This window comes from Drosophila subobscura, chromosome J, assembly GCF_008121235.1.
Source record: "Drosophila subobscura isolate 14011-0131.10 chromosome J, UCBerk_Dsub_1.0, whole genome shotgun sequence".
NCBI lineage: Eukaryota > Metazoa > Arthropoda > Insecta > Diptera > Drosophilidae > Drosophila > Drosophila subobscura.
The window spans coordinates 3,057,858-3,081,325 of NC_048532.1; the positions used below are offsets into that span (position 1 = coordinate 3,057,858).

The 23,468-nt window shown below is 45.2% G+C and overlaps 3 protein-coding genes across 5 annotated transcripts; 2 read left to right on the top strand and 1 right to left on the bottom strand.

Moving 5' to 3' along the window:
• Positions 1–1,201: 1,201 nt before the first annotated feature.
• Positions 1,202–20,163, top strand: LOC117894944 (GTP-binding protein Rhes). 2 transcript variants are annotated; one of them, XM_034802266.1, is made up of 6 exons: positions 1,202–1,535; positions 16,464–16,558; positions 16,630–17,387; positions 17,490–17,683; positions 18,404–18,587; positions 18,655–20,163. In XM_034802266.1, exons 3-6 carry the CDS (start codon positions 16,828–16,830, stop codon positions 19,061–19,063), a joined length of 1,347 nt encoding a protein of 448 aa, XP_034658157.1. In that variant the 5' UTR covers positions 1,202–1,535; positions 16,464–16,558; positions 16,630–16,827; the 3' UTR covers positions 19,064–20,163. The 2 variants fall into 2 exon arrangements, with proteins under 2 accessions (XP_034658157.1, XP_034658158.1); XM_034802267.1 differs by lacking the exon at positions 16,464–16,558.
• Positions 10,384–11,451, top strand: LOC117894945. Its single transcript, XM_034802268.1, has 5 exons — positions 10,384–10,575; positions 10,631–10,775; positions 10,832–10,957; positions 11,024–11,173; positions 11,236–11,451. The coding sequence occupies exons 1-5, from the start codon at positions 10,406–10,408 to the stop codon at positions 11,434–11,436; spliced, it is 792 nt and encodes a 263-aa protein (XP_034658159.1). The 5' UTR covers positions 10,384–10,405; the 3' UTR covers positions 11,437–11,451.
• On the bottom strand, positions 11,491–12,769 carry LOC117894946. 2 transcript variants are annotated; one of them, XM_034802271.1, is made up of 3 exons: positions 12,360–12,769; positions 11,789–11,983; positions 11,491–11,720 (listed from the first exon to the last, which is right to left on the bottom strand). In XM_034802271.1, exons 1-3 carry the CDS (start codon positions 12,700–12,702, stop codon positions 11,497–11,499), a joined length of 762 nt encoding a protein of 253 aa, XP_034658162.1. In that variant the 5' UTR covers positions 12,703–12,769; the 3' UTR covers positions 11,491–11,496. The 2 variants fall into 2 exon arrangements, with proteins under 2 accessions (XP_034658162.1, XP_034658163.1); XM_034802272.1 differs by having other exon boundaries at positions 11,491–11,717; positions 12,360–12,768.
• Positions 20,164–23,468: the final 3,305 nt, after the last annotated feature.

Here is a 23,468-nt window from a genome sequence, read left to right on the forward strand (position 1 = left end):
AGGAGTACTTTGAGAAATTTCATAAAATGCCGACTCCAGGGCCAGAAAAATTCCTAGAAGTGACTTCATAAATTCCGGTTGTCTGCTATCTGCGATTTTGAAACGAAAGACCTGCTCAAAGAATTTTTCCCAGGTCTGGATACTTACTTTTTTGTACTTCCTCTTAATGCATAATGCAAATGTATTTAAGTCATTTAATTTGTTCACTGAAAGCATATTCCTTTTCGAGGGTATTTACGAATCGTTATTATGGCACATTTCACCTCATCTGAGCACATGCTGATGAGATGAGCACACTCAGCCTAATCTCTCTTTAGGCAGTTAACTTTTAATTTCCTCACCTGAGCGGCAGAGGCAATTGCCACACAGCGGGGGACTCACACGCACTCACCCTCAATAGTGAATGTGAATGGAGAGCCGTGAGGACATGCCGCAGACCACAGACAACTGTTGTCTGATGGTGGAGTCGCGGGCTCCGTTGCTGCAGCTAAGCTCGGCTCGGTGCGGAAGCAATTAACCATTCAGGGCAGGGAATGGCTCTGCTCTGCTTTATTCTCATACTCGTAATTGCAGTCGGTCGGGCGTCTTAGCCGCGACCTTGATGGAGCATCGTCCAGGAGGGGCTCCGGGACTCTTAATTCGGTGCGGTGAGGTAAGCAGGACAGCAAGAGCGCAACGACCTAATCAGTCTCTCCCACTCAATAAATGACTTGATGAACATGCTGAAATGATTGCAAAGTCAACAGCTTATTTGCCATGCCAAAGACATTTCTAAATTCCTCCGACTTCGGCATTTGAATCAAAGTGCCTTGAGAGTAAGCACGATTTCTTAATTATGTGTACACACGAGTGTGAGTGAGTGTGTGAATGAGTGTATGACTTGAGAGCGGGCTGGTGTTGACATTCAAGTTGGGTGAAGTATAAAGTATCCTGCGATGGCAATGTGGGAAAGGGAACACCACGCCTGTTGCCGGCGCAAACTTTTCATTTTATTTATGATACAGCTTGACTTTTGTTTTGTTTATTTAACTTCTTGTCAACCTACATCGCCAGGCCAATCCCTACGCAGAGTCCACATTGGAAACTCTCTCTGGCCCTGTTAGGTCACTGTTAGGGAGTGCTCACTGCGCAGGTCTCAGGAGTTCGTGTGCTGCAAGAGTAATGTGCTGGCTGAGGTTCAGGATAAACATTCGTCGGCTTCCGAGCTGGACGGTTGGGCGCCGCGAGATCCAAGTCAGAAACGGGAAAAAGCATTTGGCAAATTTGTCATCATTCTATTCATTCATAAAGTGTGTTACTTTACGCGAAACACACTACGCGGAAAATCCTAAAGGACAACGACACTCCGCTGTCTCGTGCTTGTTCGCGTCTGTACACCTGGATTCCCTGTCCCAGTGTCCATGTGCTCGTGCGACTATTTACTTGCAGGTATTTCCAGCAGTGTAAGCAGCGGAAGTGAGCGCACCACAAAGCAAAGTGATAAAAGGACACATAATAATTGCAAAGGACAACCAATTTCGTTGATGTTCTTACAGGTGAGCCACAATTTGTCCTGCCCATGTACATATCTCGGAAAACCTCACCCTCTCAGAAAGAAACCAATGTACGAGGACATTGTTATCGAGGCGCCATTAGTTTTTGTTATTTTCTCTAATGCAATTTGGGGACTATTTCATTTTATTTCGTTTTATTTGATTTTATGGCTGTTGTGTATTTGATTTGCTGCCGGGCTGGCAGGTTGGCAGGTTGGCAGCTGGGCCTCGCCTTCGTACACCTGCGGAGTTATACATTTACGTTCAAGACTGTGGTACTCCAGCTGCCCGACTGCCTGCCCCATGAAAGGCTGCTGGGACTTTGATTCTGCTAGTCAGCAGTCCGAATACTTTATGGTCCACCACTCGAGTGCATAACTGTTCCGGCTTTTGTCTTCCGCTCATCCACATCCACATCCCCTGCCCCGGCTGTTCTTTTATAGTTGCTACTTGAATTTTAAACGGCTGTCATGAGTCTTGCTGATGTTGCAGCTCTTGTTGCTGTTGTTGCTGTTTACCGCTGTTCCTTGTGTTGTTCCAGTTTCTGTTGCTGTTGCTCTTCCTGTGCCTGCTGTATGCTAAGTAATGCCCCGAGCTGCTGCCAAGTTACTCGTAAATCTTTGCTGATTAAGTTGTTGCACGACAAACGGCAAACGGAGGGAATTTTACATGCACAGCAGACATATTTATATGAAAGCAAACAGAACCCACATGAGGACGCAGCATTTTACATTCTTTGCATATTTCTTATCTAAATTGTTTTCATTTTTGCAAGCACACTCTTTTGCAACCGAACAAGTGAGAAAAGGCAGTCGGGCCATTAGGCAGAACACACTAACCCTCACACGAACTTGACGCAGAACCAGGCAGAGGCACAGTAGCTGGTACTGGCACTGGCACTGGCACTGCCGTTTAGATGTACATCCTAGGCAATTTTTCAATGTCATTTGACGGCAGGCAGCATTTGACATTAGCCATTAATGAATTAGAGAGCGAGAAGTTCTAGCAGAAGGAGCTCCCCAGAAGGAGCCCTTAACGTATCTCACTCTGCTAATTGAGTGGTAAATGCGAAGCATGCTTTGAAGTCGAAGAACAGCCCTAGAGCCGTCGCAGTGCCCGTGCTCCACCCTAACACATCTCAGAAATCACGAATGCCGCCACCGCACCGCATCAAGAAAATCCAAATTAGAAGAAATTTGGGGAGTTAGATCCAGGAACCATCAACAGCTGCGCCCACGCCCGAAAGTAATTTGAGGAGCTGGCTTAACCTTTTACTCTGAGACATCCTTCACTTCCGTCGCAGCCTTTTGCAGCCTTTCACACATCTTTTAGCACTTTGGCCAAACTTTGGAGCAGCTTTATAAATACAGACCCATACACATTCTTTATGTTTGTGCTATGTGTTTCGTGCCTTCTTTTCCTACAAATCTTTTCAACAATTCAAAAATGTTTACTGGAACGAATTTATGGCCTGCCTTTTCACAGGCCCACAGCCACAGCTGTCCCAATGCCTTTACTCTCCTGACTTGGACCTTGGACCTTATGAGCACTGAAGCGGGCATATGTATTCACCCTGTTCCCTTTCTGTATAGTTATAAAGCTGGCACATTGCAGGATTTTCCCAGTCACATTAAAGAGAAATAGTAGAAAGATAAATGCTGGAGTATTTTGATGTCTTCATCTGATTTTGATATGGGGCTTTCATTGTAAAATAGCTTATATTGATAGCCATGAAAGGAAAATAGGTTAACGAATAGCTAAGGAATCTTCTTCAACTCTTGAAGCTGTTCTTTACTCATTGAAGACCGATTAAATAAAATAATCAGAGTACACATCATATATCACCTTTATTCTACATCCCTTCCGAAAATCCATTCAAACAGGCTGTTTCAGATCTGACACACTGCCATTCCCGAATCCCGGTGGGCCGGCTTGTTTTGTCGCAGTAAACCATTTGATTTGGCAACATTCTTAAAGTGGTTGTGCATGCGTCGCCTTTGTTATGGAATTTATGTAGCCGGCACAATGATTTTAAGGTGTACTCTTTAAAGCGCCAAATGGAAGCCGAATGCTTCCCAATAACTTCGACCGTAAAGTGAGTTTTGCGAGGACGATATCTCTGTAAATGGGCCTGGCAATAGCACCAAATGTCTCGCGTGAGCGTTTCTTTTGTGTTGAGCCTGATACTAGTGTCCAAAATATGGCACCACGAGGCCAAGGACGTGCCGGGATTGCCGATCGAAAAATGGTTGCGCACATGCCACAAGCCGCACTCCACACCAACTCTGAGCTCCAAGCACAACGCCAAGATCCTCTGCTTCATAAGCAACAATTGGTTCGATTTAACATACGTTATTAAATTATATCCAAGCTTAATGCTTTAGTACAAAGATTATCCCAATTGCTATCGTTGTTTTATAAATTTCAAGCTGGGGATGTCCGCCTCTTGCGATGGTTTCAGCGACAGCCCGCCGCAACTCATCTAGCATCTGCCACAAAGGACTCCCCATCGTGGAATATAAATTATCGCATTATGCTCCGAGTCCAGCTAGAGTTGGCCCCACCACAACGGGCTACCAATTAGTATAATTACCAGGGGAAGGAAGATTAAAGAAATACTTTTAGTGGGTAAACACTCGCAGCAGCAGCTCGTGAAAAGAGCAGTGTCCCTGCAGCTGGCCTTAATTCATATTAAATTGATATAATTTTTAAGCAGCTTATGAATTGACCACGGACTGTTCTCCGGGATTGGGGGCACGGTCGACCCACTCCGGCTCGGTTGTTGAGAGTTTTGGGACAGGCGCTGCTGCGGCGACCACTCAGGATGTCGGGCGCCTGCTAAGCCGACTCGTCGACATTATAATAACATCTATCATTCTGGACCATATAGAAATGACAACAACTGCCAAAGTAGCACAAAAGTAAAAAAACAAAAAAAAACGTACAGCTCCTTTGCTGAGAATTTTATATACCCTTGGATTTCGACAAACAGTATAAGCTGCTCTGAAGTTTTGTTCAAATGTCTTTTCCAATAACTAACTGACAACTTTTTCTTCATCTGATCTAGATCAACCTAACTTGTTTGGGAATAAATATAATAATGCGTTTTACCGTGGTATATCTCTTTTCTGGTCGTTGGAAACATGTCGCAGATTGTGTAATACCCTTCGGCAAGGGTATGAAAGCCACAACCTTTGGACTGCTCGTAGGACTGCTCGCTGTGTAAACAAGATGTATTTTTGTTTACCAAAATGTTCTTTCCGTCTCCACTGTTGTTAGCTGGGCTTTTAGGCCTGGAATAAATGCTGCCATTTAGCCTGCTGCTTTCGGCCTTATACCCGCCTTCACTCTCCTGCGTATACTTTTTATGTGGACAAATATACACTCGCATGCGTGTGTTTATGCATCCAATAATAAGCAATTTCGTGCACATAATTGAGAGTGGCCTGCGCTGAAACGGTCAGTCCAGAGTAAATAGCCATAATTAATGTATACAACATGAATGTGACCTGACCAAAATATGAAAAAGTGGCAGCAGAGCAGTAGCACAGGATACGGCTCATGGCTCTGGCTTTGGTCGTGTGCGAGAGGCACCAACATTGTTTGTCTCCAATGGCGCACAGTGGGTAAAGGTTCAGCTTTTAAGTTGGAGGAGAGTAAATGATCATATATGAAAATACCCTGATAATAAATTCAACACAACCATATGGTGTTCGTACATGATCGCAGCACATCTCTTTGACTCATAAGACTTTGACTTTATGCATTAAAATATTCGACTGCTGATATAATACTTCACGCAAAGCTCCCAAAGGATGATTACATATGTATGTTCTTTCAATCCAATTCTTGTTTCTAATAAAAATCATATTACAAACATCAATCCTATTTCAAATCGTAGCACAGAGGTGCTGAAATTGCTTGAGACTTCACCACTGAAATGATGTGAATAATTTTCTTTTTTCATTTTATTGTTTTCGAACAAATATGTAAAACAGAGATTGCTTTATCCGCAATATGTGCTAAGGAGCAATCTGGTTAGACTTGATGTGCGAAACGATAAAAACTCTTCCCACTGTAAACAGCTCTGCGCCATAATGCGAATACGCCACGTGGTGCACATTGAAAAATGGCAATAAAGGCGTTTGCCTCATTGATACCCATACTCCTATTGTATAATGCCAACGGTATATTGAGTGGCGAATGTTTGAGCCTGAATATTTTGAAAGTGAGCGGGTGGGCGCAAGCAAAAGAGCATCAACCACAAAATTGGCAAAAAAAATAACAGGAAAATGTACAATATTTTGCCGGTGCTTCGATGCTGGCGCTCTGGTTCGCCGATGCTTCTCCGGGTGATTGCGTTGACAAAATCGCATTGATAGACGGGCGAGAGCGGAGCAACAGACACATCCTGCGGATATTTGACGGCCTGGGGAAGCGTGCAAATGGCGGTGCCGGAAAGTGTTGGTGCTGATGGTGTGAGGTGTTTGGACACCCCTAGAACACAGGACACAGAACATTTTCATTTTCATTAATATAAAAGATGAGGAGCTGTTTGTGCGGGGAAAACTCAAATTAGATTTGCATGCCGTGTCAATGGAGGTTTACGCCGGCTAGGCGTCATTTGATTTTCATTTAATTTGGGAAAACACATTTAGGCGAGCGACGAGCTCTAATCAGGCGCAAAGTCTTTTTATTCTGATAATAGTAAAATTAAATAAATGCAAACGGCTGGGAAAATTTGAATTTGAATTTCGTTTGTGCCTTGGACCCACTCACAAAAGCTGACATCCAAATTTATGCGCCCTCTCTGGAGGGTGAGCCATTGTCATTGTCAGCGCTGGCGATGGCGATGGCGCTGACAGCTGGGGAGTGCTTCTCTGCCCCTGTAGCAGCCACCTACATCAGGCTCCATCAGTGTCCGCTTGGTTGTTGTCTGCCTTTTGTATCCTGCATCGCTGTGACACTTTTATTACAAAGGCTCATGAATTTTATTTGGCTCGCCAGCTTTTATGGCTGCTTCGCTCCTCCGCGGTGAAATTCCTGCTGGCCGGCCGCGGTGAGGGTGCATTATTCCTGCGGAACTATTTGCCCAAGATGATCGAAAGAGAATTGTTTGCACAATGCGCTGTCCGCAAACAACTCTAATTAAAAAACTTTTACGTTTAACCACTTGAGTGGGCAGACACACACGCATGGCATCGTACTCACAAGAGGCTGTGGCATGCGGAGCGTGTTTGTGGCATGTGAGTGTGTGGCTAGACAATCAAAACTTTTGCCGCAACCAAAGAAACTTCAAAGCAGAGACAACGAATGCTGAGAAAAGGCTGAGCCAAGGCGGAGCGCTAGGTCGGCAATAAAATTAATGAAGCGCCTCGGCTTTTAGCCGGCAGCCATAACAGAGACATTAAAGCGGTTTGCTGGAACAGTTGTAGGTCATGTCGCTGCCAATGTCTATTTAAGTATGCGCACAAAGGCAGCTCAGTCCCAGTGCCAGTCCCAGTCCCAGTGTCTGCGTTTGCCTGCCATGAATTACGAGGACAGTGGCGCTGCGGGACAGCGCCCGCCCTCGATTCTGTTGAATGCGGTGGCTAATCTCTGATGTACACTTAATTATGTGGCACACTTTTGATTGCTGGGGGACTCGAGGCAATGGAGAACAGAGAACCCTTTCAAAACTGAACCCTTTCCCAGTGCCTTTTCCTTCGTCTTTATTTTCCGTTTTCCAGGCACTGAAGCTAACTCTGACTCTGGCATGTAAATTTAATTTAGTAAATGCTGTTAGCATGGCAGCCAAGTATGCTGCTCTTTTTGACATTTTCATTTGACTTTACCTCCGCCTCGCTGTCTGGCATCATTGGCAATGCAAACATGCTGAGAAGGTAGAGCAGTCTCGCTGCTTAGGATACTCATGAAGCACAGTAGGATAGGCAGGCGGAGAGGATACAGAGACCCGGACAGAGATAGAGACAGAGGCAGAGATATACATACGATAGACGACAGACGACACCGGGCAGAGCTTAACTAGTCCGGAATCCAGCTGAAAAAGTTCCCAGGCAAAACTTTTCGTGTGCACCAAAAATTCTTATCAAAACTTGCACTGCATTCCATCAATGTTGCACAGCTCCCTTCCCCCGCCACCCTGTTTGTCTGATGCAATAAAGCAATCAATTTCGAGCTACCCCTGCCCATCCGCTGCCACACCTGAGCCGACACCTTTGACATGGTGCAGTGAAAAGAAAAAATGCGAGTATCGACGAGCATCTGCGTTGGTTGATGCTGTCCGAGCTGCTCAACCGAATACGTAATTGTTTTTAAATGAAACTCTTTGTCCTTGGCAGTGGCAACTCCCTCCCTCAACTCAGACGTTCAGCCCACCAATCAATCAAACAATCAAGCAATGTTTATCTGATGCGCTCGATATCTTCAATAAATAAAATATGTACGCCTTGCATGTCAGCCTCAGCCAGCGAAGGACCATAATGAACGCAAAGTGCGCAAAGACTGGGTCGTGGCTTATCCGACTGTCACTATCCTGCTGTCCCCATTTTGTCTGCTCATTTGGACTATTTCTGTTTGGATTATGCTCTATTTGCACATTTGATTGAATAACGTTATATACATTTGGCATGCAATAGAATGATTAGTGCTCCCCGCCTAGCCAGGGAACGCGAGTACGAGAGTACGACCTTAAGACACCCCAGAAACCACTTTCATGGAACTAGTCTATAATTTATACCCTGTACTCTTTAGATCAGAGTTAAAAGTGAATCCAAGCTGAGCTGAACCCAAACAGCGTTAGGAAGACTTTTCGGTTTGCAACTAATTATAAGTGGGCTGTGTTTTTTCTTGCTGGTATGCATATGGGAATTTCTCTGACGTCAAATGGGCAAGTCGTACGGATTTTCTAAACGAATTTTACTGATTTTCCTCAAGCGTTTAGCTGATTCAAACGGGGAAAATGTGGAAGTGGTTTTCGCGGCAACCAGTTCCAGCTCAGATTTCAGCGAAAGTTATACAATAGTATAATCCGAGTTTCTGATAAATGTTGTTTAATGATGTCTCTCGATCGAATCATCGATGCTGTCGTCTTGAAGCGCTTCAAATTGAGACTCCGCTGTAATTATCAACGCTTGCACTAAAAATGTATGCAGTGTACATTTATAATAATGCCTCATTCCACTTCGTTTGTTTACTATTCACAAAAAGTCATGGGCGATTAGGGGCCTCGAGTATACATATTTGTTTAATATCGGAGAACAAGCGAAAAGGATTAATTGGTGGCAATTTATTGTTCTATCTTTCGCTGTAATCGCCACATCCAAAACGAGAAGGAACGTTGTGAGACGCGTTTAGTCAGTGTATACTTTCATACATACATATGTAACCTTATGATTTTCGCTGTCTGGCATCATTGGCAATGCAAACATGCTGAGGAGGTAGAGCATTTCTTACACGAAAACTCCCATTCCCTATTACAATTTTCTCGTATCTTCAAAAGACTGACTGACAGACGAACGGACTAACTGACTGTGCTATATATGGCTTGATGCTGATCAAATGTATTTATATACTTTATAGGGTAGGAAATGTTTCCTTCTGTACCTTACGATCATTGCTTCGACCACAAATCTAATAATCTAACGAGAAGGGACGTGTGAGACGCTTCCTACGCGTCACAACTTTTATACCCGGCACTCAGTACTACATCTGTACCCTAGCGGTTTTTGTCAAATTTTACATTTTTTCTTCATCTGTCATCTACATCTACAACACTTCTCACGCCAACACGCTCCTTAACTCGCCACCCTTCCCTAGAGCCACACACTGCAGAGTCATGGCAGAGGCAGAGACGCGGCAGAGGCAGAGGCCGCACACTACACGAAGCAGAGTGTGAATGAGAGAATGTGAAAAAACAAATATAAGCTGCGGGACGGGGTGGGTTTAGCCACTGCAAATTAATTTCTCCATTCTGGCTATAATAATGGTCCAATCGGATCCCAATTTAGTGATCTGATAGATATGGTCCTTCCCTACGGAATGGCATTTTTAGTTTTCTTTTATCTTGAAAATTGTTTTTGGGATTTGGGAGGTTTCCGCCTTTTTGCGGGGGAGGAAGGGTGCGGGGCTCATTTTTAAAATACACTTGTAACAGTGTGAGCATACAGAAGCTTGGATGCAAAATTTTGTGACTAGCTTTTATAGTCTCTGAGATCCAGGCGCTCAACAAGACGGACGGACAGACGGACAGACAGACATGGCTCTTTCGACTCGGCAATTGATGCTGATCAAGAATATATATACTTTATGGGGTAGGAAACGTTTCCTTCTGTGCGTTACATACAACCGTTATTCGCACAAATGCAATATACCCTATTTACTCTTCGAGTACCGGGTATAATAACAAAACGCCAGTCAGACTAAGTTGTATGTAAATGAACTGCGCGTACGCGCGTACTGTAGGCCAGATGCAGTGGCAAGTTTTCTACAAATTAATGTGACATGGCAGCAATTAGTCCGACAGAGACCTGGTCCGTTCTGCTGCTAAATGATTAAAAACTTGTGAAAACTTTGGTCCTATGCTCTCATTGTTTGTCTGCTACATTTGCGAAAACTTTTAATTATTACACACTTGAGACTTGTTGTTCAATTTTTGCGCGATGCTGCCAGATTATAAACTTTTGTTGAGTTCAATTATGTACGTCGAATCGAGAGCATTGTGTGCTCCAATTTGCTGAGCAAACTTTTCGCTTTCTGGCGGCCCATTTTGATGTGCAATTAGTGCCGGGAGGAAGCGGAAATGGAAGCTGGGCAGCGTTCATTTTGTTTCTGCTCATACTCATCTCGACGTGCGCCAGTAGCTCTGGAGTTTTATGTTAATAAATTTATCGGTCGCCATGTTTCAAACGGGAAAACACTTTTGGCCCTTCCGACCGAACAACCCACAGCATCGCCGCCGATTCGTTGTCAAGGTTTACCTACAGTTTGTGCTTTTTGTGATGATTGGTTTGTTTCACTGGGTCCTCATGATAACTGCACTGGAGTAAGGTGAACTATAACAAATCTATCTCTTTGTAATGCTCCCATTCCCTTGACAGCACCTGGACCGTTTGGCTTGTGCGCAACCATTCTACAGCACTCCTTCTGGCATTTGTGATGGGCATTTTCCTATTTCTGCTATTCTCGCTGAGCCGACAGATGAGGAGCCTGTGCTTTTTGAACTGGCTAACGACTCTGGTTATTGTGAGTACCTGGCATCATGGGCACCTAATAGCGAATTGTCTGGGTCTCTTCTCTAGGTGGAGTTTCTTGCCCAGCCAATGGCGTTGCTAATCGTGCGCACGGATCTTCTGTTCTTGCTGGCTGGCTTTCTGATCGTCACACTGGTAGTCGTCATTTTCACGCTCCTGGCAGCCATTATGCCGGTGAGTGGAAGGTTGCGGCATTCTTAACCATGGCAACCGGGCTATGACGCATTCCCTCTCACGCAGTGTGACCTTACAGAGGGTGGGATCTTCTTCTTAATTCTGTTTATGAGTGTCTTTGTGCTGAGCGTGTATTGCATTGTGATGTTTCAAGTCATCGGCTTAGACTGGTCTTTTTACATCTTCTCTACCCTCTTTGCCGTTATGGTGATGGCCGTAAGAAATATGTCATTCTTCCGCCTGTCCCTTGCATACGCATACTTACGAGTCTTTTGCAGTTCCTAATGTATCATGTGCAGTGCATCATGGGAGGCAGAATCACCGAGGCCGAGCTCGCCGATGACAAGTACGCGGCTCTTCTATTGTTCTATGAATTCGTGGCTCTGTTTATGCTAACCCTTTACTGGCGACCCAAGATGGACCATGTACCAACAATGAGCACATGGAACCCCTTGAATTGGTCTCATCTAAACAACTGAATGCTAAAACCCACCCACCCACCTACCCACTCGTTAATAAATACACTTATGAAGCCAATTCTACTGAAGGTCTTTTTTGGCGAAACACTTATTCATGCGAAGCTCGGCCAGAGCAGGGAGGGGCTTTCCCATGCGGCAGCCCGTGGGTCCGTTCAGGTGCAACATTACGTGATCACGACACCCAATCAGCCCGTCTCCATCGCAGTCATAGCCGAAGCGCCTCACATAACTCCGGACAAGCCCCTCGGCACATCTGGCAACGGGCACGCATCCCTCGTAGCCTGCTGGGAACGGAAAAGCATCGGGTTAGAGCGTGGTCTGCGGCTGTTTGTCAATCGAGAGTCTGCATTACCCTGCGTAAGAGGGTTGACAGGGTCACTAGTCCCCTGAGCGTCCATCCAGTACAGCCACGAGATGCGATAGATGCCACATGGCTTCCCCCCGCACGTTACTGGCTGATTGTCCGTGGCGACGACAGCGATGCATAGCAGGCAGTCCTCGCTCGTCTCCACCGTCAAAGGCCGGAGTGTAGTTATGCTCTGTGCAGCTGCAAAATGCACAGTTTAGAAGTAAGCGAAACTATTAGTCAAGTTAATTAAACCGATTGACCCCACATACTCTTGGCTGGATTTGGTAGCAGTTCCTAAAGGCAGTCACTTAATGAATATATGAGTATGGTGTTGGCCTTTATTACTCAAAACGGGATGAACTAGCTACCAGAATGTGCTCAAAGATTTGCCGCTTTGACTTTTGCTGAAGTCAGACTATAGTCTGACCTGCAAGTACTTATTAATAATATTTGTTTTCTTAGTGCCACAATTATTTCTGAGCGGAGAGATCAGCTGCTAGCGTCGCACAAAAGTATCTGATAAGGAAAAGTGTTCGAGAGTTCAGTAAGAGCGTTTGGAGCACTCGCCACTTACCCACGCCCGCTGCAACATCCAGAGATATGGGCAATGCCTCTGTGTCCACCAGCTCTTTCCCCTTCTCCTTCCGAGCGATGTGCAAGCGCCCCAGATGGGGCCTCTGTTTTAAGTGCATGTAAATGGCGCCTAAGATGAGCAGCAGGGCGATGACGACAGCCGCCACACTCAAGAGATCCAGGGTGCTCCACGAGCGAATATTCCACCTCCGCTTGCGACGGTGCCTGGCAAGCGACAGGACTTCGGCGTATTCTTGATGGGCTGCCACCTTGGACCCCTCGACGTCTCCTGCGCCAAGTTCTGCCACACTGCTGCTTGAAGTTCGATCCATTCCCATTGCCATTCCCCACGTCTAACCCAGTTCAAAACAGTCCTCCCCGAGGGCTGTCCGAATCGCGACTGAGATGGCGTGCTCTCTGTGCTCGCCGCGGGTGGTGGACGAGATAACCCCACTTAGATTATCACTCAATGTTCACGGGTAATTGATGCTCGTTGGCTGCGGTTCCGTTCTCTGACCCGCGGTCCCACAGCCATTTCATTACGATTCTCACTGAACTTGTCGGATTTCTCCCTGCCACTCAGTGTCTCTCCAGATGTACCCTCCAGATTAGGTGTCGATTGCATCTCGTTCCGCTTGCCACATGCCAACTTATGGCAGCCCAGCCGCAAATGGGGCACGGCACGGGGGGAGGGAGCACGAGCACGGGAACCTTGCGCATTTATATACGCGAATTGTAAACAAATATGAGATATTGTGGAAACTCTCGTGGCGAGCGAAATTGGAATGAAAGTGGAGGCAACGGCAACAGCAGGCACTTTTACGAGGCACTTTTGTCCAGGGGCGGGGCAGGCGGAGGTGCAGATGCTGGGTAAGCAGAGTAGCACTGCAACGGACGTCTATGGACTCTGCGTGAAGTGTCACTTGTCATAAGACAAACTTACACCATAAGTGCCATTATCTGTCAATAGCAAAGAAACCTTCGTTCCAATATTCGCTTGTTTTTCGTCAAAAAATGTCAGTCTAATCACAGCTCGGTGACACTGTAAACAATTTTTGTGAACTTAATAATAGTAAGAATACGTTTGAATTGAATGTGTTTTTGGATTATGCGTCTTTTGAGGTGCAATTTAATCACAAGTCTGAGGCCTAGGCTGTAATGGGACTTTTTCTAACATGACTGCTGCACAGGTGCACAACAAACGAAGGGACGTGTGAGACGCTTCTTACGCGTCACAACTTTTATACCCGGCACTCAGTACTACATCTGCACTTTAGCGGTTATTTGTCAAATTTTACATTTTTTCTTCATCTGTCATCTACATCAACAACACTGCTCACGCCAACACGCTCCTTTAGCTCGCCACCCTCCCCTATAGACACACACTGCAGAGTCGCGGCAGAGGCAGAGCTGTGTCAGGGGCAGAGGCCATAAACAGCGCGAAGCAGAGTGTGCTGCTATAAGCTGCGGGACGGGGTGGGTTTGGCCACTGAAAATTAATTTCTTCATTGTGGCTATAATAATGATCCAATCGGATCCCAATTTGGTGATCTGATAGATATGGTCATTCCCTACGGAATGGCGTTTGTAGGTTTCTGCTATCTGCAAAATTGTAGATTTGGGAGGTTTTGCCCTTTTGCGGAGGCGGAAGGGGTCGTGGCTCTTTTTTGAAATACACTTGTAACAGTGTGAGCACACAGAAGTATGGATGCAAAATTTGGTGGCTCTAGCTTTTATGGTCTCTGAGATCCAGGCGCTCAACAAGACGGACGGACAGACGGACAGACAGACATAGACTCGGCTATTGATGCTGATCAAGAATATATATATACTTTATGGGGTCGGAAACGTTTCCTTCTGTGCGTTGCATACAACCGTTATTCGCACAAATACAATATACCCTATTTACTCTTCGAGTACCGGGTATAAAAAAAAACGAGAAGGGACGTGTGAGACGCTTCTTACGCGTCACAACTTTTATACCCGGCACTCAGTACTACATCTGCACTTTAGCGGTTATTTGTCAAATTTTACATTTTTTCTTCATCTGTCATCTACATCAACAACACTACTCACGCAAACACGCTCCTTTAGCTCGCCACCCTCTCCTAGAAACACAAACTGCAGAGTCGCTGCAGAGGCAGAGCTGTGTCAGGGGCAGAGGCCATAAACAGCGCGACGCAGAGTGTGTTGCTATAAGCTGCGGGACGGGGTGGGATTGGCCACTGAAAATTAATTTCTTCATTGTGTCCATAATAATGATCCAATCGGATCCCAATTTGGTAATCTGATAGATATGGTCATTCCCTACGGAATGGCGTTTTTGGTTTTCTGTTATCTTCAAAATTGTAGATTTGGGAGGTTTTCGCCCTTTTGCGGAGGCGGAAGGGGGCGTGGCTCTTTTTTGAAATACACTGGTTTCAGTGTGAGCATACAGCAGTCTGGTGCCAAAATTTGGTGGCTCTAGCTCTTATAGTCTCTGAGAACTAGCCGACAAACAAGACGGACAGACGGACAGACGGACGGACGAACGGACGGACAGGCAGACATGGCTCAATCGACTCGGCTATTGATGCTGATCAAGAATATATTTACTTTATGGGGTCGGAAACGTTTACTTCTGTGCGTTACATACAACCGTTATTCGCACAAATACAATATATCCTATTTACTCTTCGAGTACCGGGTATAATAAGAAAAGTGCGACGTCATTTAGTTGATTATTCCTTATTCTCATTGTGGCATTCCTGTATTCACACGGCACCCGTTTCCCATGCCACTTTTATCCGCAAATGTCGCCATTGTCTCAAGTCAAGGCTTTACCGTTGTTATTTTTGCGAAGGCGAAAAGTCATTTGTGCGCTTTCCCACACGGAGCGGAGGCGGATGAAAGCACAAAAAGCCAAAATCAATTATGGAAAAACTACCAGTAGTTGCGATAACCGGTCTTTATTCCCAGTTCCCAAAATGCTCAATGCTCGGATTTCTGCTCGGACCCTGTACTCGGCTCCGAATGGCTATCGGTCGCCTTATGCTCATGTGCGACGCCGATGCCCCCCTTTGTGTGCGTAATAATATGCGGTAAATTCTTTTCTTGCAAATTTTCCACTCCAATTCCTTTTGTGAGCTGGCACTTAAACCCCTCTGAGAAACGGGCGAGTATGCGGCATGGTCGCGAAAAAAGAGTGTACGAAAATGAAGAAAATGAGCGGAAATCTGAACACAAGTACGAGCACTTGGGTCACTCGATTATGGCGAGTGTCGAGCACCGAAACGGCGGTAACTGCACTTTCCGGTCTCCGTCCTGAACGCCGTACTGTTGGGGTTCCTCCCTCCGCTCCGCTCCACACTCGGGCTGCTGTGCTGCATGCGATATGCATGAGTTAAGCCAATGTAGCCGTTCCGGCTGATGTATACGGAGCACGTAGCATGCTGAAACAAAGTTAATTAGATTTGCGGCAAGATGCCCATTATCGGTCGACCAGGGGCTCGGGTAGAAGTAGCAATCCTTTTAATGGTCCAAGTGGAGCTATTTGTGAATTTTAATAATATAAAATAAATAAGGGAATATGTAAAAATATGTTGGAAGAGAACCTTGTTCAGTTGATTTATGATTGAATTTAAACTGAATGAAAGAAGATTTTCCACGAAGCCTAACCTTAGGCCAAAGATACATTCGAGTCAAAGCGGAGGGAAAATATTTATAAAGTAGATTCCCAAAATGATTTTGTTCACTCTTTTCTTTTCCTTTCCCATGAGAAAATTATAGTAAATTGCTCGTTTGAGATTAGGCATTAGCCCACTTTCGAGACCAGATGTTCATATGATTCCGTTCTGGCTGCCGACTGCCGGGTATGTCCTAGTCGAGGATGCTTCAACTGCTGCACTTTTCCTGCCTTCCTTGCGTTTTATGTGGTTTATTCGCCTGGAATGGGCCTGGGGCAATTACCGTGCTTAATGGCCTCCGAAATGTTCGGCTCCCCTGCTCTGCTTGCTTCACTCCTGCCCATGCTCCATTTTTCATCCTTTTAAGCAGCTGGCGTAACTTTTTTATATTTACGAGCTGAATGCATTTCTACGTTTTACATCCTTCTCTCTTTTTGCAGCTGAAGGAGCAGACGTAGCTAATGCATTTTAGCCGGCTCAGGGCGGTCTAAGGGCTAAGTTATAGCATTAAAGCAGCATAAATCGTTCAGGGCTAGTACGTACAACATATGCAAATGTCAGCCTGTTGACGGCAAAGTTGAGTGATTGAAAATGCAAATTTTACAGAGGCACGAGAGTGGCAGTGGGAGTGGCAGTGGCAACCGCAACTGACTTTCGGAAGCTGCAGAAAAAACAGGCAATCAACAAGCAAGCAAAGCGTATCGCTTCGTCGCTTCATCGCACCATCGCACCACCGAGGCAGCCAATTATCCCACCTACGGAGCCGACGACGTCCATTAAAGTGGCGGAAATGATACAGTCAACATGTACCGCTGCAAAAATTGGTTTTGTGCGCGCAGCAACAACAACAACTACGTGGATGTTGCAATAAGCGAACCAGGAACATTGCCAGCACCCTCATCCTCATCAGCCACAAGCACAAGCACAGCCACAGCCACGGCCAATAGCTTTGGCAGCGGCATCGGAAACGCACGCAACAACAACAACAGCAGCAGAAGCGGCAGTGGCAGTGGCAGTGGCAGGATCAAAAGCAATCAACAGACAAACGCCACCGCAGCACCAAACAGGGCCACACCCACCGCCGATGAGACACCGTCCCCACAGGCTGGAGCTGGAGCTGGAAGCGGTGCCTCTCATGTGGTCACCTTTCTGGATGATACGGCAAGCGGCAGTAACGGAACCGTGACCAGCAGCCGAATAGTGACCACGGCCGAACTGCACCAGGCACACATGCTGGAACATCACTCCAACCTCGATGCCATTGAGCAGGCGGATGATTTCATCTACGGCCCCGGTGCGGGCCTATCGCTATGCGATGATAGCCTCCCCTCAGCCAAGAACTGCTACCGACTGGTCATGCTCGGGTGTGTAAAATAGACCACTGTCCAGGGTCCACTTTCATCTCAATCTCAACGTCCAACTCAAATTCGAATTTCCAATTTCCATTCCAATCTGTCGCTTTGCAGCTCATCACGTGCCGGCAAGTCTTCGATTGTGGCACGTTTCCTGGGCAATCGGTTCGAGGAGGCATACACGCCGACCATCGAGGAGTTTCATCGCAAATTATATCGCATACGAAACGAGGTCTTTCAATTGGACATTTTGGATACTTCTGGCTATCATCCGTTTCCCGCAATGCGTCGTTTGTCATTTCTAACTGGTGAGTTCTCCCCTCTGCCCTCTCCACCCACAACCCGCAATAATCGGGTCTCCATGATGTCTAGGGACCTGGGCGTGTGTGCGGTCTCACCGCAATCGTATGAGACGCACGTTTCATCGCTTAAGTCATCGACTCCCCTCCTCGGGCGCTATTTAATGTCCTATAAATTATCATCAAAATCAGCCCCATCTGCCATGCTTCCAAGCAAAAGTTTTTTGGTATACCCTTTGAGAGGATAATTTTGACATCTGATTTGTTTTGCAATATCCGATGTACATATTATGTCGTTTAAGAAGGCGATAGCCATTTTCATTTAGCAGCTCAATTGCAAGTAGACACACTATATGTCACCGATCCTTCAAATCTTCGAAACTGAAAAGTTTAAGCATTTTATACAGGGCTGCTTGGTTTAATGTAACCTCTATTTCTTAAGCATTTAGGGTATTGATGTATCAGTGGCTCTCAGCTATTGATTTGTCCTCTTTCGTTCATCCGTCCCAGTAGTCAACCAACCCCAACTCCCAGCCCACTTCCGGACCTCATAAACACATACATATATTAGCATAGCGGAGATGAGCTTCTGGTGTTGGAAGCGCTTCATATAGTGTCTAGGAAATTGCGAGTGCGTAGGTCACCGATGTGAGACCGTAAATAAGCAATAAATTTGCATTTGCTAACGACGATTAATGTTCCTTTTATGGGTTTCGGCTACGCTTCCAGGAGATCTCTTCATACTGGTCTTCAGCATGGATAGCCGCGAGTCCTTCGAAGAAGTTGTGCGACTTCGCGAGAACATCCTAGAGACAAAGTGGGCGGCCCTCAACCCCGGCTCGGGCTTCAAGAAGAAGAGTCTACCGAAGATTCCCATGATACTGGCAGGCAACAAGTGTGATCGTGATTTCAAGTGAGTTGACAGATTTTTAAAGGATACATATGATACATATAGTGCAAATGTTTCCGGTATCCTACAGGACCGTGCAGCTGGACGAGGTGATGGGCTACATCGCTGGGCAGGACAACTGCTGCACCTTCGTGGAGTGCTCGGCGCGCCAGAACTATCGCATCGACGACCTTTTCTATGCATTGTTCATGGTTTCCAACCTTCCGCTGGAGATGACCCCGAACCACCATCGACGCCTAGTGTCTGTCTTCGGAGCGCCCTCGCCGCTGCCGCCGCACGGATCCGCTGTGGGCGGGACCAAGAAGAATGCCCTCTCGATCAAGCGGCGATTCAGTGACGCCTGCGGAGTGGTCACTCCCAACGCCCGCCGGCCCAGCATCCGCACGGACCTGAACTTGATGCGGTCCAAGACGATGGCCCTCAACGAGGGCGAGAGCGTGCGCACCACCTCCCGCTGGAACCGCTGCGCTCTGATGTAGACACCAGAGCGGTGTGATAGTAGTATGAGCGGGGTCCAAGCGGGGTCCCGACGGACTTGCGGCCATGCATGGCGCCGTACTTAATTATAAACGCAGCGTTTGGGTGATTTCGATATTATGGTGTAAATACTAGTAGAGAGGCAGCAATGTGTGTTTGATCTATTAATTAATAATGCATTTAGCATTTATTCGCTACAGTCGTTATTGTACTATGAACAAGCTGAGCGTATTACATATACATACATACATATGTATAACAGCTATTCCATTCATAATTAATCACTGACTCACGTTCTACATCACAATCCATGCCATTCACTTCTGTCCGAGCACCCTTGTCCCGTGAACCCCTGAATGCCCGTGTCGTGAGCACTTGAAGCTTCGTTTTTCCATTTTCATTTTACTTTACACAATAAATCGGACCACTTTCGGTTTGAATTGTAATGTAATTGTAATGGTGGTGGTTCTGATTGCACATTTACTTGGCGCACACAAAAACCAAAAAAGCAGAGGACAATAATGTTAAAACGTATTTGGAATTGTGGGACTCGAAAGTGTTATCCAATTTAATTTTAGATTTAACCAATTGAATTAACATGAATTGATATCGAATAATTATTTAATTGTTATTGTTAATTGTTGTTGAAGATGCAATTTTGGGAGATTTGAAAATTGTTCTGTTCTGTCATATGTACACTCCTCTCCACATTCTACACTTCTCGATACTCTACCGACAATTGCATATCATCCAAAATCTGTAACCGAAGTACACCGAATCTAGAGAGTAAATCTTGACCAACTAGCAGAAACTCTAATGTAACACTTGTACACCGATCAAAGCTATCCTAGCCTGAACTATAGTTAACTATACTGCAGAAAGCAAAATACTCACTAAAATGTTAACACTTTTAGCGTTAAACCGAATTTAACAGATCTGTTCTCGACTGGATGGATCGATGAATGGATGGACTTCCGGTCGGGAACAGCTCCGGGAGGAAGTTTAGCAAATTCGAGTTTCAATGTACCAGTACCCTAAGTAACAACAACAATTTTCGCGGATTAACATTTATCAAAGTATTATCGATAATGGAATAACAAAACATATGCGTTTCATTCCCGCCATGAAACAAAGACCAAACTTTAAATGTAGCTACTTATACAAGAGGAACATAGCGATGGCATAAATATCAATGTCAAAAAAGAACATGATTTAACATACGAGTTATTAATACTGAAAGCATGTTTTAGGCTTATACCCTTAACAACCAAAATATATATGTATACATATTACATTATAATATATTATATTATAACAAAGTGCAAATATTTACAATTTTCGCGTTGGGCCAAAGTGCAAGGATATTAATTAAATTATTACTATGTTTAAGGTCAGGAAATATTCAGACGATTGTTCTCTAAAGTTATAATGATTTATTGTACGAATAACCATGAAGCTAACTTTTTAATGCTTTGGAGTTGCATTATTTATTTACATATTATGTATATTATATTGCAATAATTGAATTACATTAAATACAATACAAAATACTAAATCCGTTTTTGATTTCCAGATAAAAGCTTATTTGGGTCTAGAACCAAGGAAAGGAATGATACAGCTTTTATCTGTAAGGATGTGCTTTTAAGTTTATTTCGGAACGATGAAAGCTCGCGTCTTAAGCTTCGTTTTGGGTGCCTAATAGCGCCGCTCTTAGCGAATAACAAAAGCTCTAAGCAGTTAACAAAACAAGTAAAAGGAGTTCCACTGTGATTTATGCAGGATGCTTCTATCCAAACTACTTGTCCAACCTACAGAGCTCATACCCGACGTATCTTTGTTGTACATGCACCAGATGATTACATATTTCATAAGAAACATATTAAATTCCTGTCCTATTCCATCAAATGATCACCTGTCTAGCTATCGTGCCACGAATTGTCCCATATTACAAGGCATTTTCCGGGCGATTTTTCTCTTTTTTTAGACGCGCTAGCAAGGTCCTAAAAAATTTCCGGTTGGCCGTGGCAGTAACTGGAACAGGAGCACGTGCACGTGGCGATGAAGACAACACATTTACGCCCAATTCAACAATGCAAATTCCGTAAAAAAGGCTCCGTAGAAAGGGCGGTGGTCGGAGGGGCCTGAAACTCAACCCAGACCCAGACCCAGACCCGGCATCCGCTGAAAAGTGCAGTCAATTTTAATTGCTTGTCTGATCGCAGACAGGGGCTATTAATAGGCTTATGGCTTGTATGATATACTGGAACTGGAACTGGGACTCAGGCCATGTGGCTTTCGGGGCGTTAGCTGCCGTTCGCTTATGCGAGAGCCTGCTGCTGCTGCGGCACTCGATAATCGCTGTGGTTGGATGGTTGGCCCAGAACTGCAGGCCACTGGACTGCTCTCCCCTGACACCTAATACAATTTGCATATGAAATTTCCGTCTGCCAATTACGATTCGGCCAAAACAGATTAGTTCCGAAAAGCCAAATCATAATTTGAATTATGCATTTCGCTGCCGATCCGCCTCGCCGGCTAATTAAAAGTAAAGCATTTTAAACCATTTGTTTCGATAGTTTTATTTGCGCACGGCGAGGGTCACAGATAGTTTAATTAGCGCAGAATAGCGATTTGAATTAGTTGTGCTTTTACGGCCGTAGGCAATGCCATTGCCATTGCCGTTGCATTGGTGGGTGTCAAAAATGTTCTTCTCAACAAAATAGAAAACTTAGACTTTACCAGACTTTACTTAGCGCCGTATAGTTCTTCACCGGCTGTCGGAAAAATAAACGGAGAACAGAAAAACTTCTATGCAAACAGGACAAAACCGTCTTCAAGTCTACTAAGCCTGCCCGCGAACAACAGTCAGCAGTATCGCTTGTCGTATACGTATTTGATTATTGTGTCTGCAAACATGGCTAACAACTTGAGTAATGCCGGTGACAATGCTGGTATTGCCACTTGCCACTTGCCGCTCGGCGCTTGGTGCAGTGCCGCCCCGCCCACACCTGCGCTTGCAAAAGCTAATGGATGAAGAGAGAGAGAGAGAGTCGCTGAGTCGTTGCCTCGCAAGTTGTAAGTGCCCAAGTTTTTCAATTAAAAGTTGCTACCTTTTGTGTGTTACTGCGGCGGCATAACATAAATACGCATGTGTGAGAGAGAGAGTTCCTATATCTAAGCGAGCATTTCCTGACTTTTGCCTAATCATGATTCCGCTGATATATCAATAAACCACTTGGCAGGGTTGAGTCGGAGGAGGATCCCGTCTACATTATAAATCAGCAGAAACCAAGAAGCAAACCCCCAGCAAAACAAACAAACAGCAAACGACAGGTGTTGAAGTCGAGGGCATTATAAATTCATACGAAAAAATACCAAAACGTCAAACAAATTGCAAGTTTTCAGTTGCATTTCCGCAAAACGTAACTGAAATAATACGTTCGTTGCCAGCAAGCCAGCAAAGTATGCAACAAAATCCGTGGCATAGTGCCCGACCCCTACCCCAGCCCCACATCCTTGGTTATCGGATGGCGATGGCGGAGCACAGGGCACAGAGCACAGAGCACAGAGCACGGAGCACCGACAAATTGAAGGTAGGCCATGTTGCAGCCTGGGGCAACGTCTTCGACTTTCAGCATGCCTCTTCTCCCTCTCTGCGACCGCTTCAGTGTGTGTTTTTGTGTCTGTGAGCGCCACTGCGACTGCACTATGGGGAATTTTACCACTTTTTCTGGACAGCACTCATTTTACAAAAGTCGATCAAATAATATTTTTTTAACCGATATATGAAGAAGAATAACGCCAGTCTTATATTTTACTGACACAACTCGCACCACTGTATAGATAACATCTATTAAACTCAACTGTTTGCCATGAACAAGCGAAAATTACACTACCCTGACCATTTTTCCGCTTCGAACCAAACTATTGTTTATGGAATTGGGGCTTAATGATAATTATACCCGGTACTCGAAGAGTAAATAGGGTATATTGTATTTGTGCGAATAACGGTTGTATGTAACGCACAGAAGGAAACGTTTCCGACCCCATAAAGTATATACATATATTCTTGATCAGCATCAATAGCCGAGTCTATGTCTGTCTGTCTGTCTGTCCGTCTGTCCGTCCTGATGAGCGCCTAGTACTCAGAGACTATAAGAGCTAGAGCCACCAAATTTTGCATCCAGACTTCTGTATGCTCACACTGTTACAAGTGTATTTCAAAAATGAGCCACGCCCCCTTCCGGCTCCGCAAAAGGTCGAAAACCTCCCAAATCTACAATTTTGAAGATAGCTGAAAACTAAAAACGCTATTCCGTAGGGAATGACCATATCTATCAGATCACCAAATTGGGATACGATTGGATTATTATTATAGCCACAATGAAGAAATTAATTTGCAGTGGC